Below are 12,215 nucleotides of genomic sequence, written 5' to 3' on the forward strand. Positions count from 1 at the left end.
GTTACTATCTTCCCTTGCTCAGTGGTGATGATAAAAACATAATGCATGGGCAGGTTTTTTACAGTTACTTTGTCTTTTCTACCTAATAAATGCTTTTTGTAGCTCATATGCATCTCAGATATAGTATATCTGAGCAGAACTTCACATGCACACAGAGGGTAGGTGTATATTAATGCAAAATAAAATATCATAAAGCTACTCTAAATGTGCTTATGAACAGGTTTTCCAGCTGCATATTTGACCTTTCCTGGGATGTTACGTCTCCTAATAAAATGAATTAACATTCCTTTTTTTGCTTGTTTGAATGATTTAGCATTATTCATAAATGCCATTTGCATCTGGAAAAAAGGAAGTTATAGCTGTACCAGTGATCTTCATCGAGGAACCTCATTTTACAGGCAAACGAGGTCAGCAGTGGTGCCCTGAAGAGCTCTGATCTTTGTGACATGCAGCTGCTCTGTTGTATCTGCTCCATATAGCTGCTCCACTGCATCTGCTGCTTTAGTTGGTTGGGATGCTGTGAACTGCAAAAACGCCAGGTCTCATCCCCTTAAAAAGGCCTTGAAATCCCCATGTGTGCCACTCCACATGCCTCAGCTTTGTAGAGCCAATGGGAAATGTGCTGTCTCTTCAGCAGTGAGCCTGGCCATGGTTTTGGTGTAAGCATCGTGAATCAGAGCTGTGAGGTCCCATCTACTTTCTGTGGAGGATTAGGGATTTGTGGGTGGCGAGCAGCTTTCCCTCCTCATCTCTGTGCGCAGGAGAGCTAAGAATAATGCAAAAACACACCTTAATTGGGCAAGGAGGAAAGGGGACACTCCTAGCAAGGAAGGGGCAAAATGCACCGATGGGACTTTTTTCTCCTGTTGGATCAGCAGTTTGAATGTCTCTTTTGGTAGCAGCAATTTTTCTTCCTCTCACAAACTGGCTTTGTGGTTGAGCAACATGTGGGTTTGTGGGCATTGCAAATTTTGGAGCTTGTGAGACTGGGAAATCCTGGGAAGAAGCAAACTAAAGGTGTGTATGTGAGGGGGAATTGCATGCAAAAGGTGGTGGTTATTTTAGGTTTGGGCTGCGCTGAGAAGTTTCCTTTAGCTTTACCTGGGCAATGTTAAATGCAAACAGGGGAAAACTGATTTGCCCAGTTTGGAGCACAGTTGCAGCTGAACATGCTGCTTTGCATCCCCATTTCCAACTTATAGATAGGTGAAAAGGAAAAAAAAACCTAAATGGTTCTGCTCAGTGCGTCAGTCCCGTTTCCTGAAGCGGCTGCCCTAAATGGTGCATTGGAAAAATGCACGTCGTATTTGCTCAACAGTGCAAGGGCTTTTCTTTGCTAGGTTAAATAAATGGGCAGAGGCAACGGAAACCCTTTCCATTCCTGTTCAAACACTGTGTCTTAACTAAGTAATCGGGGAGATAAAGGTGTCGCCAGTATACCAATATCTTTAATAATAAAATGTTCAGTTAGCTAAGCAAATCTTTGGGAACTTCACCAAGGAGGTAGATTAGGAGCTGAGGACTCTACGTGCTCACAAGGAGCTCAGTGTGTGCCCTACATGCAAAGCACGAGCCTAGGTAAGTGCAGACTTGTTCTGAGCAAACTTTACTATTGATAATTAATGACTGTTCCCTAAATTACCACTGTGAAAGGTCTTGTGTTCTTGATGCCTGCAAGTGCCATTTGTGGAGGGTGAGGGAAAATACCCAAAAGAAAAAATGGACTCTATTGCTGAAGTCCAGATTTAAAATCGTTCACTGTCTGAACTGGGTGCAAGCAAAGATGCCCTGGGATAAAATCGCATGTATGTGCAAAATTCAGCATAGCAAATTTTGCTGTTTCAGGCTGTGAAGCCCCGCTTCTGCTTCAGAGGAAGGGATGAAAGCATTGATCATAAATAAATAATGCTTGTACACGGAGCTAACCAGGTATCAGCTGGTTGCAAATCAGCACATAGTAAATGCAACTTTTGATAGTATTAACATTAAAAAAAAAAATCCTAGCTGAAAACAATGGGGAGAAGTTCCATTCAACCCAATTGAAACTGTAATGAAAGCAGAGTTGTAACTCCTTTCTTGAGGAAATGCAGTACATGAAGGACAAAAATGCAACTAAATGTGTATGTGGGAAGGGGGTGGCGATTGCTGTTACCTTATGGGAAATTGCAAAAATACCGAAGGATATTTCAGTGGAATGGGCTGCAGAGATTTTTGGACATGGGCTGGTTTGGTTTTGTTTATTTAAAAGAAAAAATATATGTATTTGTATATATTGGTCTTTTGGGAATCCCAGTAAAGGAGCAGGAGGGAACCTAATGGACGAGAGTTTTAAAATAAAAATGTTCCAGGCCCACATTGTGTCCCGAGCTGGGTCAGGGCAAGGCCACCGAAGGCAGCTATCGCTTAAAGCACGACTCAATGCTAACATGTTCATTATTGGGTCCCCAAAGGCTGCGGGAGGGCAGTATCCCAGCCCAGCAAAGCTCGTGCGTGTTGTTTTTACTGCACTTTGCTGGGGCCCAGTGTGATTTAGTGCGAGGGGCTCGAGCACGTTTCAGCGGCCAATTGCAGCCTGACAGCTTTCTGCTGCCGCTGGGTTATCTCTTCCCCTGCTTTCTTTTGCAGCAGATAAGAAGGGTATAATCAGCCTGGAAGTTTGTCTTGCCTTGTCTTGCAACTTGCCGCAGCTGAAATCAGTCCTGGGTGTTTATATCCCCTGACATGCAATAGAGGAGAGGGAGGACAGGGCCTGACACTGTTGAGGGGTGCCAGAAGGGTTATTTGTCCCCCAAAAGAGCCTTTTCCTGCTCAATTTGAGGGCTAGACCTAAAATGCCTCTTTCATTTGGTGTACATGGGTGGGGGTGATCCAATCTGGGAGCGCAGATGGAGTGAACAGAGGGTGGGGGTCAGTGCAGGCACTGTCATTGGTCTGGAGAAAGAAGGGTCAGATTAATCCAAGCAGGAATTAATCTGGTTATGAGCTGTGTGAAGCCTCAGTCTCCATGGCGTAGGGTGGACAAGGCAGAAAACATGTCCAAAAAAAGCCACTGGAGTTTGATTTTTTTTTTTTCTTCCCTCCCCCCCTTATCTTCCCTCCACATCTACACTGTAGTGTCCTGTAGAATCTACACATTTCCAATCTCTGTTCCCCTTGATTTCAATTCTCAGCTCTTCAAGTGGCCAAACTTCAATTTTGGAATAGGTGGCCAGAAAAGATCTTAAGTTTTTCTTCTGTTACATGAAAAGTTAGGTGGGAAGATCTGACCCATCAGTGTGAGGGACCTTCTGGGTGCTTTTTTCTCCATCTTTGAGCTTCTGAGCAGAGGTTTTGCCATGGCCTATTTGATAGCCTGCCTGAATTTTTGGCTTGCTCTTGCAAACCTAGACCTAACTGAATCTGAGGTCTCATGTGCATCTCTTGTGAGGGTCATTTGAGAGCTACTTGTGGCAGAGCAGTTCCCCAGAGCCTGGTGACAATTGTTTTGCTTTCTCATCTGCGGAAACATGGAGAAAGAAACAGATTGTAATAGCACAAAAAAAAACCATCTTTTGGGGCTTCTCCTTCTACCAGGGAGCCACTGAGCAAAATTATCAGGGTGTCCAAAAGTGCTTCCAAACTAGTGGAGAAACCACAGCCCTCCGGGAAGGTTTGGACGGATGCTGCACGTGTCAGGGAAGGGAGAATGGCACCCTATGGTCAGATAAGTTAATTGCTATTTATCAGCACAGCCCGGCTTTTATGGGGGAGTTTTGATATACATGTTATTGTTTTCCAGAGCCACCAGTAACCACAAAGTAAAAGAAACAGTCGCCTTGGAGCTCAGCTATGTGAACTCCAACCTACAGTTACTGAAGGAGGAGCTGGAAGAGCTGAACAGCTGCATGGACGTGTACCAGAATGACAGGTACGTGGAGCTGCCAAGCAGGCCGGGGAGGTTGCTTTGGCGTGGGAAAAGCGGTTTGTTTGGTGGGGATTTCTTTCGTCTTTTCCCTTCCACCTGGCACGCGAGGTTGTTTCTCTTCTTCCCTCTAGGCACCGTAGTGTCACATCAGCACCTATGTCAGTCTTGCTTCTGCCCCTTGCTACTTCCCTTGAGCCTCTTGCTCTGCTCCCCGATCTGATCCAGGTTTGACCCTCTAGCAGGGAGCAAGAGTTGGTGGCTGGAGAATAGGAGAGGGATGAGACACAGGCCACGTGCTGCAACGATTTGCTCTTTCCTGCTGGAAACCTCCATTGCTTTATCTCTAAAACCACAGAAAAAGCGACCCTGACTATTTTTCCTAGTGGCTATTTAGGATGTGTTTTAGGATGGATGATGTATTCTCTGCATTCTGATATTCCAAAACCAGGAGCAATAGGTCAGAAGTAATCATCTTGAGCACAGGAGCACTCTGCAAGTAAGAATCCCCACAATAATAATAATAATAATTAAAAAAAAAAAAAAAGTTTTTTTTCTTTTTTTTTTTCCAGCAAGTGAAACTGGGTATTTAACAGAAGCAATTAAGAGCCTGGCTGCTTAGGTACCCGACCTCCTGCTTGGGCTGCTCCTGCAATGGATTACTCAGTCATTTTTATTTTCCCAGAGAGGGTATTACGTTCCTCCCCCTTTCCGAGGTTAGACCTTTCATTAATTGCAGCGTGTTGTTTCTCTGAATCGCTTACCCAGCCACCTCAGCCGTTTGACTCACTGGAGCCGTAATCCTAGCACGCTCGCCAGCAGCAAACCAACGTGCCGGGATGGCTCTGCACTGCTATTTATCTGGGTGAGAAAAGAAGAGATCCCCGAGGCAGAAAAGACCAGGGACGCTGCGGCAACGTGGGAGCTGCAAACGCTCCTTCCCTTCCTAAGACAGCTGTATGGCAGGCCCATGCACATAGAAAATACGGAGAAAAAGCTGAGGGAACCTGTGTCTTAGTCTCCCTTGAGCATTCAGTGTGCCCATGGAGTCTGCTGCAGTCTGAGCACCATCCTGGGCATCTTCTTCCTTGTAGCAATAGGCTGGAAAAATTAAATTGTAGGAGTGAGTCCTCCCATGACACAGGCTTCTTACTCAAGCTGTTTCCAAGTGGGGATGCTTGGCCAGTGTAACCAACCTTGTATTTGCTGTGGTTTGAAAAGAAAGCAACAGCAATAACCCCAAAACCCTGTGCAGGCCAAACAAACCCCCTTTTGTTTGCTCTGTTGTATCCAAATTGAGCTGAAATCTCGTTAGAGAACGAGTGGTAACTGTTTTTTCATACTAATTATAGCTGTCAGGAAGCTGTTTATTCAGTGACCAAATGAGGAAGAGCAGGGCCTGAGGATTTTCCCACCGCTCGATTTTTGCAGCTTTTTATTTTGTCTCCTCGCCTCCGTGGACCATGATGTGCTAATGACTCATCAGTGGTGTCTAAGCCAACGAGAATGGTTTAGGTTGTCTCTTCTCACTTGAGGACATTGTAACACCACTCAGCGTGGAGGCTTAGGAACATCCCTAAGGAATAAACAGCTGTTCATAGAATGCTTAATGTTGGAAGGGACCTCCAGAGGTCATCTAGTCCAACCCCTCTGCTCACTCAGGGTCACCTAGAGCACGTGGCACAGGGCTGTGTCCAAGCGGGTTTTAAAGATCTCTGAAGAAGGAGACTCCACAACCTCCCTGGGCAGCCTGTTCCAGGGCTCTATCATCCTCACTGTCAAGAAGTGTTTCCTTAAGTTCCTGGGGAACTTTTGGTGCCTCAGCTTGTGGCCGTTTCCTCTAGTCCTATCGCTGGTCACCACTGAAAAGAGGCCGCCCCCTCCTCCTCACTGCCTCCCTTGAGGTATTTATACACACTGATCAGGTCCCCCCTCAGCCTCCTCTTCTCCAGGCTGAACAGGCCCAGCTCTTTGAGCCTTTCCTCATAGGGCAGATGTTCCAGGCCCCTGATTATCCTCCTAGCCCTGTGATGGACTCTCCAGCAGCTCCACATCCCTCTTATACCGGGGAGCCCAGAACTGGACGCAGTACTCCAGATGTGGCCTCACCAGGGCTGTGTAGAGGGGGACGATCACCTCCCTCGACCTGCTAGAGACACTCTTCTTAATGCACCCCAGGATCTCGTTGGCCTTCTTGGCCACCAGGGCACACTGCTGCCTCGTGGTCATCTTGTCATCCACCATGACACCGAGGTCCCACTCTGCGGGGCTGCTCTCCAGCAGGTCCCGCTGTTGGGACCTCTCCTGCTGGAGAGGTCCCAACAACGGGTTGGGGTTTTTCCCAACATTCCCAAATGTTGGGAAAAACATTTCTCTGCCAGAGGCCAGCCTGAGCTGCAGGTAGCACTTACAGGTTCTCATCTCAGTATCCAAGAATCGGGCTATAGATCTTTGTGTTTCTGGGCCAAGAGTCGGGATCCTGCAAGTCTCTATGTACAGTTTGAAATAAGTTCTTTGCTCCTGCTGCAGGGTAAAAAAGCTGTAATTTTCTGTATGCCCAAGGCCCTGCTCCTAGCACAGGTCACTTCACTTCTTAGAAAATGAAAATAGCAGCTTAAACCCCAAAAGGATGATGCTACCTGGCTGGGATGCTTCTTTGCTCCACAGATGACCTCTTTTGTTTTCTTTCCCTGATGTTGAAACACAAACCACTCCTCAGCTGGGTATTGCCAAAGTCCTCGTAATCTTTGGTGTTTTACAAGTATTGAACCACCTCTGTGTAAGGGCTATTATTAGACGACTGGTTTTAGTAGATGGAGGAAAATTCAGTATTAGCCATAGCTCTGCACCTTGGAACAAGTCCTTATCACTGATGAAGCCTGTATTAGCCTATGGGAGTTCATGAATTCCGTCATGCCCATTTCCCAAGAGTTGTTAATTAAAACAGCTTTGTCACTGCAGCCTATTTGGATTGCTATTATATTTGTTTTGGAGATAAAAAACAGTAGCTGAAGTAATAACAGACTGATGACTTCAGGCTGTCGTCCTCATGCACCTTTCCAACGTGCACCATCGTTCCTAGCATCACATCCGTCAACATGGATCATGTCTGACTTCCTTTTCCTAAATGGAGTCTGGTCCTCTTTAGTTTTGCCCTTCAATAGGAACAAATTAAACTCAGGGCAGAGAGTGTTTTTCCTTATAGTGTCTGTGATGCTCCCAGCATGGGCAGAAAAGAAAAAGGAGGTGCAACCCAGCATTGATTTTGGGGACCCCTCTGTTCTCTAACATGGGTGGCAGCTTCCCATCATGTCAACGCTGTCCAGCTTGCTGGTCCTGCCTGGGGCTGAAATTTATTCCTGAGCCTGGAGCCAATTCACTTTTGTCCCTGAAACACAAGAATTTTACAGCACTTAGGAAACAGTCACTGAATAGGTTGCTTGTTCTTCCAGTGAGTCCATCAGCGTCCCCATGATTCCTTTGGGCCTCAAGGAGACCAAGGAGCTGGACTTGTTGATACCACTGAAGGTAAGCCTTGAGGATTTGCCCACCTGATGCAATTTAGACTGACTAGGGAACCAAACTGGGGGATATTTCTGCACATGGGCACCATTAAGAGCTGTACAGGGGACTGTACAGCAGCTGCAGGCCATTTTCTTCTTTGGAATGGTGGCTTTTAGGACGTGGCAAAAATAAATCCAGGATGAGGAGGTGGAAGATGGGGAAAGATGCAAGGTTGAGGAGTGGAGCAGTGGGGAAGTGATCAGAATTTCCTGAGGCTGCTGGACCTGGCAGGGCTGTAGCAGCCCTGTGTGTGAGTTGGGAGTGTCCTGCATAAGTTTGGCAGAGGAGGAGATCACGTTCCTGGCTTTTCTTGGTGCAGATTTCCAAAGACTTCATTGAGAAAGCTGGTGCATTGCTTCTACAGAGTTCTCAGAAGTCACCTTTCGAATCTTGATTGTCTGTTTTCAAGGGTGACTGTGGATTTTCTTCTGTTCCCCCATCCAGGATCTCATCAGCGAGCACTATGGAGAGGACGGTGTCTTGTTTGAAAAGGAAATCAAAGAGTTTATGGAGTTGCGGCAGGTTTGTGTCCCTCAAATTGCAAAATCTTATTCTGGCTTGTGGGAAGTCTCACTGAAGGTGCAACTTTTTCCCCTGGGTACCTTCATGCACCTTCCAAACTGCACACTTGTCCTTGAGGCTCTAGGTACCTCTAGGTACCCAAGTACGTTAAGTAGTAGGTTCCTAGAATGCTTTGCCTTCAGCTCATAGGTTACAAAACATTATAGACCACTAAATTCTTTTCCTTCTCCAGCTAACACATTATATAGTAGTAGAGAAAAGGAAATGTAATATGGTAAAGGTGAACTTTGTCCTCCCCTACCTAATAGCTTCTTGTAAGTATTTTCAGTTTTGCCTTGCCATAAAGCTTTGACCTCATGAGCAGGAAGAAAATCCTTTCCCAACCTTATAAATGTTCCAGTTCTGCTCTTCAGGCTGTGGGAGGGGAGTCCTGGAAGGTCAGAGCCTGGGAGAGGACTCATGACTGAAACTAGGCGCTAACAAAAGCCATCAAATCAATTCCTCCCTCATTTTTTCTATTATTCTATTATCGGGTGGATTTCTCCCTTAAAGTTTATTTCAGCAGACTTTGCATGCATTTTTCTCTTAAAAAAAAAAAAAAGTAATTAAATATCCCAGCTTGATTTAGTTGAGCTTTGTCATCAGAACAAAGTCAGAATTGGAACAGTAGCTGGTTTTAGCTTGCTGGATTCAGTCTGTGTCCCCGACCTGGACTTTGTACCTCTCCAGTCCTTTCCATAGATAAACCCATAGTAGCTCTCACACAAGCAGCTGCCTTCCTCTGCTGCACAAACACTGAGTGCAGCACTGAGAAGCTGGGAAGTCATATTAGGAAAATTCTGTTCCCTTGACTGCATGTTCTGTGGGAATCTTGAAGGTATTGGCCCAGTGATGTCTTCCTGTCCACTGAAATCCTTTGCCTGGAAAGAGAGGAACTCTGCACAAAGCCTTTTGGGTGAAGTTTCTCCCATATAAGCCAATGCTGTAGCCCATAGAGCTAAGTACTGCTGAACAGCATCTAAATCTTGTGTTCCTCCTGTTCTCTCCTCTCTCTTCCCACCCGTGTGTCCATCCTCCCTCTCCTGTTTCTCCACAGGCAATGCGGACACCGAGCCGGAATGAGGCTGGGCTCGAACTCCTCATGGAATATTACAACCAGCTCTACTTCCTTGATAACCGCTTCTTCCCTCCCAGTAAAAACCTGGGTGTCTTCTTTCACTGGTATGTGAAGCTTTTTCCTTTCTGACCTTTACGCTTCCCCAAACATTCCTGAATGGGGCTGATGTGGGTGTGTTGAAGTGGGAGACCTCATGGCTGTCTGCAGGGGTCTTCTTTCCTTGTAACATCTGGAAGATCCAACCTGTCCTTTTTTTCACCTCAAGAGCAATGCAGGGGATAGCTGACACAGCGACCTGACTTTCCTTCATGCTCTTGGCGTAATATTGACTTACAGCCTCAGGCAGATCCGTTGAAGGAGGCACGTGGAAACACGTGCCCTGCGGGGCCTGGGAATGAATTGCTGGGGGAATTGCGGCTGCCTCTTCCCATCTCCAGGTATGACTCTCTGACGGGCGTCCCTTCCCACCAGCGGGCACTGGCCTTTGAGAAAGGGAGCGTGCTCTTCAACATCGGAGCCCTGCACACCCAGATTGGGGCACGGCAGGACCGTGCCTCCCTGCCAGGAGTCAACAGGGCTATCGACGCGTTTCAGAAGGCAGCCGGTAGGTTGGTTCCCCTTCCTTTTAATGTGATCCAATCTGTGGTGATGCTGCAGGTACAAAGAGGAGCTGTGCTGGGTCTGAAAGCCACCCAAAGGCCTCTTTCTCACTGCACAGATCTATGATGTCTGCACTGGGCCAGCCTACAAGAGCCTGAAAGGGAGAGGAAATAGGAAAAAAAAACAAACAAACAAAACCAGAGGGCTGGTAAAAAAAAGTAGAGAGCAGGAAAGGGAATAATCAGCCTTCCAATTATCCCCTAGGGAAATGCTGATCAACCTGCAGAATTTGACTGGTGCAGAGAGGAAATAAATGTTATTTCCTTCTTGTGAGCAATTGGTAGGAGGTGATAGCTTGAACTCCAACAAAAACTCTTGGTAAATGCTAGAAAAACCTGACTGGCATGGAATTGTGGTCATCCCGAGCTTTTAAGAGCAATCCACAGGCATGAGGACCCATCTTGCTGCCTGTTGTGGGCGGTGGTACGTCTGCACAAGTATCCTGGAGCTAACTCTAGGGATATTCCTCCTGTGGTGCTATTGGAGACTGAGCTGAAAATTGTTTTCCTAGGAAAGCAGATCCTTCCCGTTTGCAGCTCAGCTGTAGAATTGCAAGCAAAACAGCTACCTGGAGCTTTTCCCTTCTGCAGGTGCGTTTAACTACTTGAAGGAAAACTTCTCCAATGCCCCCAGCCTGGACATGAGTGCCTCTTCCCTGAACATGCTGGTGCGGCTGATGATCGCGCAGGTGCAGGAGTGTGTCTTTGAGAAGGTGACCTTGCTCCGGGCCCAGAGCGACTTCCTCACACAACTGCAGCTTGCCCAAGAAGCAGCCAGGGTAAGTGCTGCCTAGGGGTTCTGCAGCAAAGCCAGACAAGGGTGCCATGGGGAGAAAGCAGAGGATTTTATGGGGTTGTCACTGGTGGGAGCGAGCAAGAGAGGCCCTGTGAGCTGTGTTACAGCCTCAAGATCACCATGAAGCAGCTGGAGAGCAGTAGGAACATGTGGAAACAGCAGCCTCCTGGGCATTGCTTGCCTCTGCGCGCTTGCTGAACTGTTTGTAAATATTGCTGGTTGTTAATCCAGCTGTAAAGAAAAGAAACAATCCCCTCGGTGGTTTAGGGGCTAAGTCATGCACACTGTTGACATAACTGCGTTTCCTAACCTTGAGTTATGAATAGAATTAGCCCAATGTCCTTATCAGAGATAAGCCCTTAATCGTTCTACCTTGCCCTGCTGGGAATGTTGCCTTCTCTAGGTAGTTGTAACAGTGCCAGGCCCAGGCCAAGAATAAAGCTGAGCTTCGGAAGATGCTCTGGCTGCCAGGCCCCACCTCTGACGTTGCCCTGAGATGGCTTTTGAGATCTCTGGGCTGCAGCAGCTGCTCAGTGTGATATCAGATTTGGCAATCAGAGCATCACCGTGTCTGGGTGTGCTAGAGCAGGGCAAACAGTTTATTTTTCTCAGAGAAGGATTTCCAAGGGACTTTTCTGTGTCACTTTGGGCAAGGGACTGAGAGAACCTGTGCCTCAAATCAGCTGAAGAGAAATATCTTTATTGTTCAAATATCCTGCAAGTATAAAATGCTTTTACAAGAGTTTCATGTGCTGGGTTTGAGCATATTCAAACTCAGATACCAGAGTCCTGTGTAGGTTATGGTTCCCAGCAGGACAAACCATGCAAGATGGGAAGCACTCATCTCATGCAGCTGCCTCCCTGCTGTCCACACAGTAGGAACACCAGAGCTTCCCAGGACAGCTAGAACTGGAACCCCTGGCTCCCACACACTCTTAGGGCAGGCCTAGCAGGACTGTCACAGATGGAGGCCTCCAGATGGATGTGATAAATATCCCATGTGACAACTTGAGTTTTGATGCCTGCAGGTTGAAGACGTCTACTCACTGGTGCATCAGACAATGACCCAGGCCCACGTGAAGGATTATGTTCCTTTCTCTTGGACCACCATGGTCCATGTCAAGTCAGAGCATTTCAAGGCCCTCTCCCACTACTTTGCTGCCATTGCCCTCTGTGATTGCCCTGGTGAGTATGAAGCATCTCAGTTTTGTGGTTTGGACTTGGCTTCCTGTTTAGCCAAGTCTAAAGTCTGGTTTGGTGTGGATGCTGTTGCAAGTCATTCTAAGAGAAGCCTAGCACTTGGAAGATTGTGAGAAAGAGCTAAAAGGCTATTCACAGAGTAACGGGGAGCCTCTAGAGCCTTTGGGAGGTTCTAAACTGTTGGTCCTACTTAACAGTTCTGAAAGAGACTTAAAAATAAGTACACACAGGCTAGATTCTCCCTCATTGCCTCACAGATTCAGAGAATGGTTAACGTTGGAAGGGACCTTTAGAGATCATCCAGTCCAACCCCCTTGTTCCAGCGGGGACACGTAGAGCATGTGGTACAGGGTGGCATCCAGGCAGATTTTGAAGACCTCCAGAGAAGGAGGTCTTCCCCACAACCTCCCTGGGCAGCCTGTTCCAGGGCTCTGTCACCCTCACAGTGAAGTTCTT

At 47.0% G+C, this 12,215-nt stretch overlaps 1 protein-coding gene across 1 annotated transcript in view; it reads left to right on the top strand.

The window, feature by feature from the left end:
* Nucleotides 1–12,215, top strand: part of RHPN1 (rhophilin Rho GTPase binding protein 1) — a 36,754-nt gene that overhangs the window by 11,735 nt on the left and 12,804 nt on the right. The window contains exons 3-9 of the mRNA XM_026047136.1: nucleotides 3,779–3,907; nucleotides 7,354–7,429; nucleotides 7,910–7,987; nucleotides 9,084–9,208; nucleotides 9,542–9,708; nucleotides 10,355–10,542; nucleotides 11,588–11,744. Of these exons, the coding sequence (XP_025902921.1) occupies nucleotides 3,779–3,907; nucleotides 7,354–7,429; nucleotides 7,910–7,987; nucleotides 9,084–9,208; nucleotides 9,542–9,708; nucleotides 10,355–10,542; nucleotides 11,588–11,744 (920 nt within the window). The remainder of the gene's footprint in view (nucleotides 1–3,778; nucleotides 3,908–7,353; nucleotides 7,430–7,909; nucleotides 7,988–9,083; nucleotides 9,209–9,541; nucleotides 9,709–10,354; nucleotides 10,543–11,587; nucleotides 11,745–12,215) is intronic.

Source organism: Nothoprocta perdicaria, unplaced genomic scaffold, assembly GCF_003342845.1.
Source record: "Nothoprocta perdicaria isolate Ctin4 unplaced genomic scaffold, notPer1 scaffold_48, whole genome shotgun sequence".
NCBI classification, from domain to species: Eukaryota; Metazoa; Chordata; class Aves; order Tinamiformes; family Tinamidae; genus Nothoprocta; species Nothoprocta perdicaria.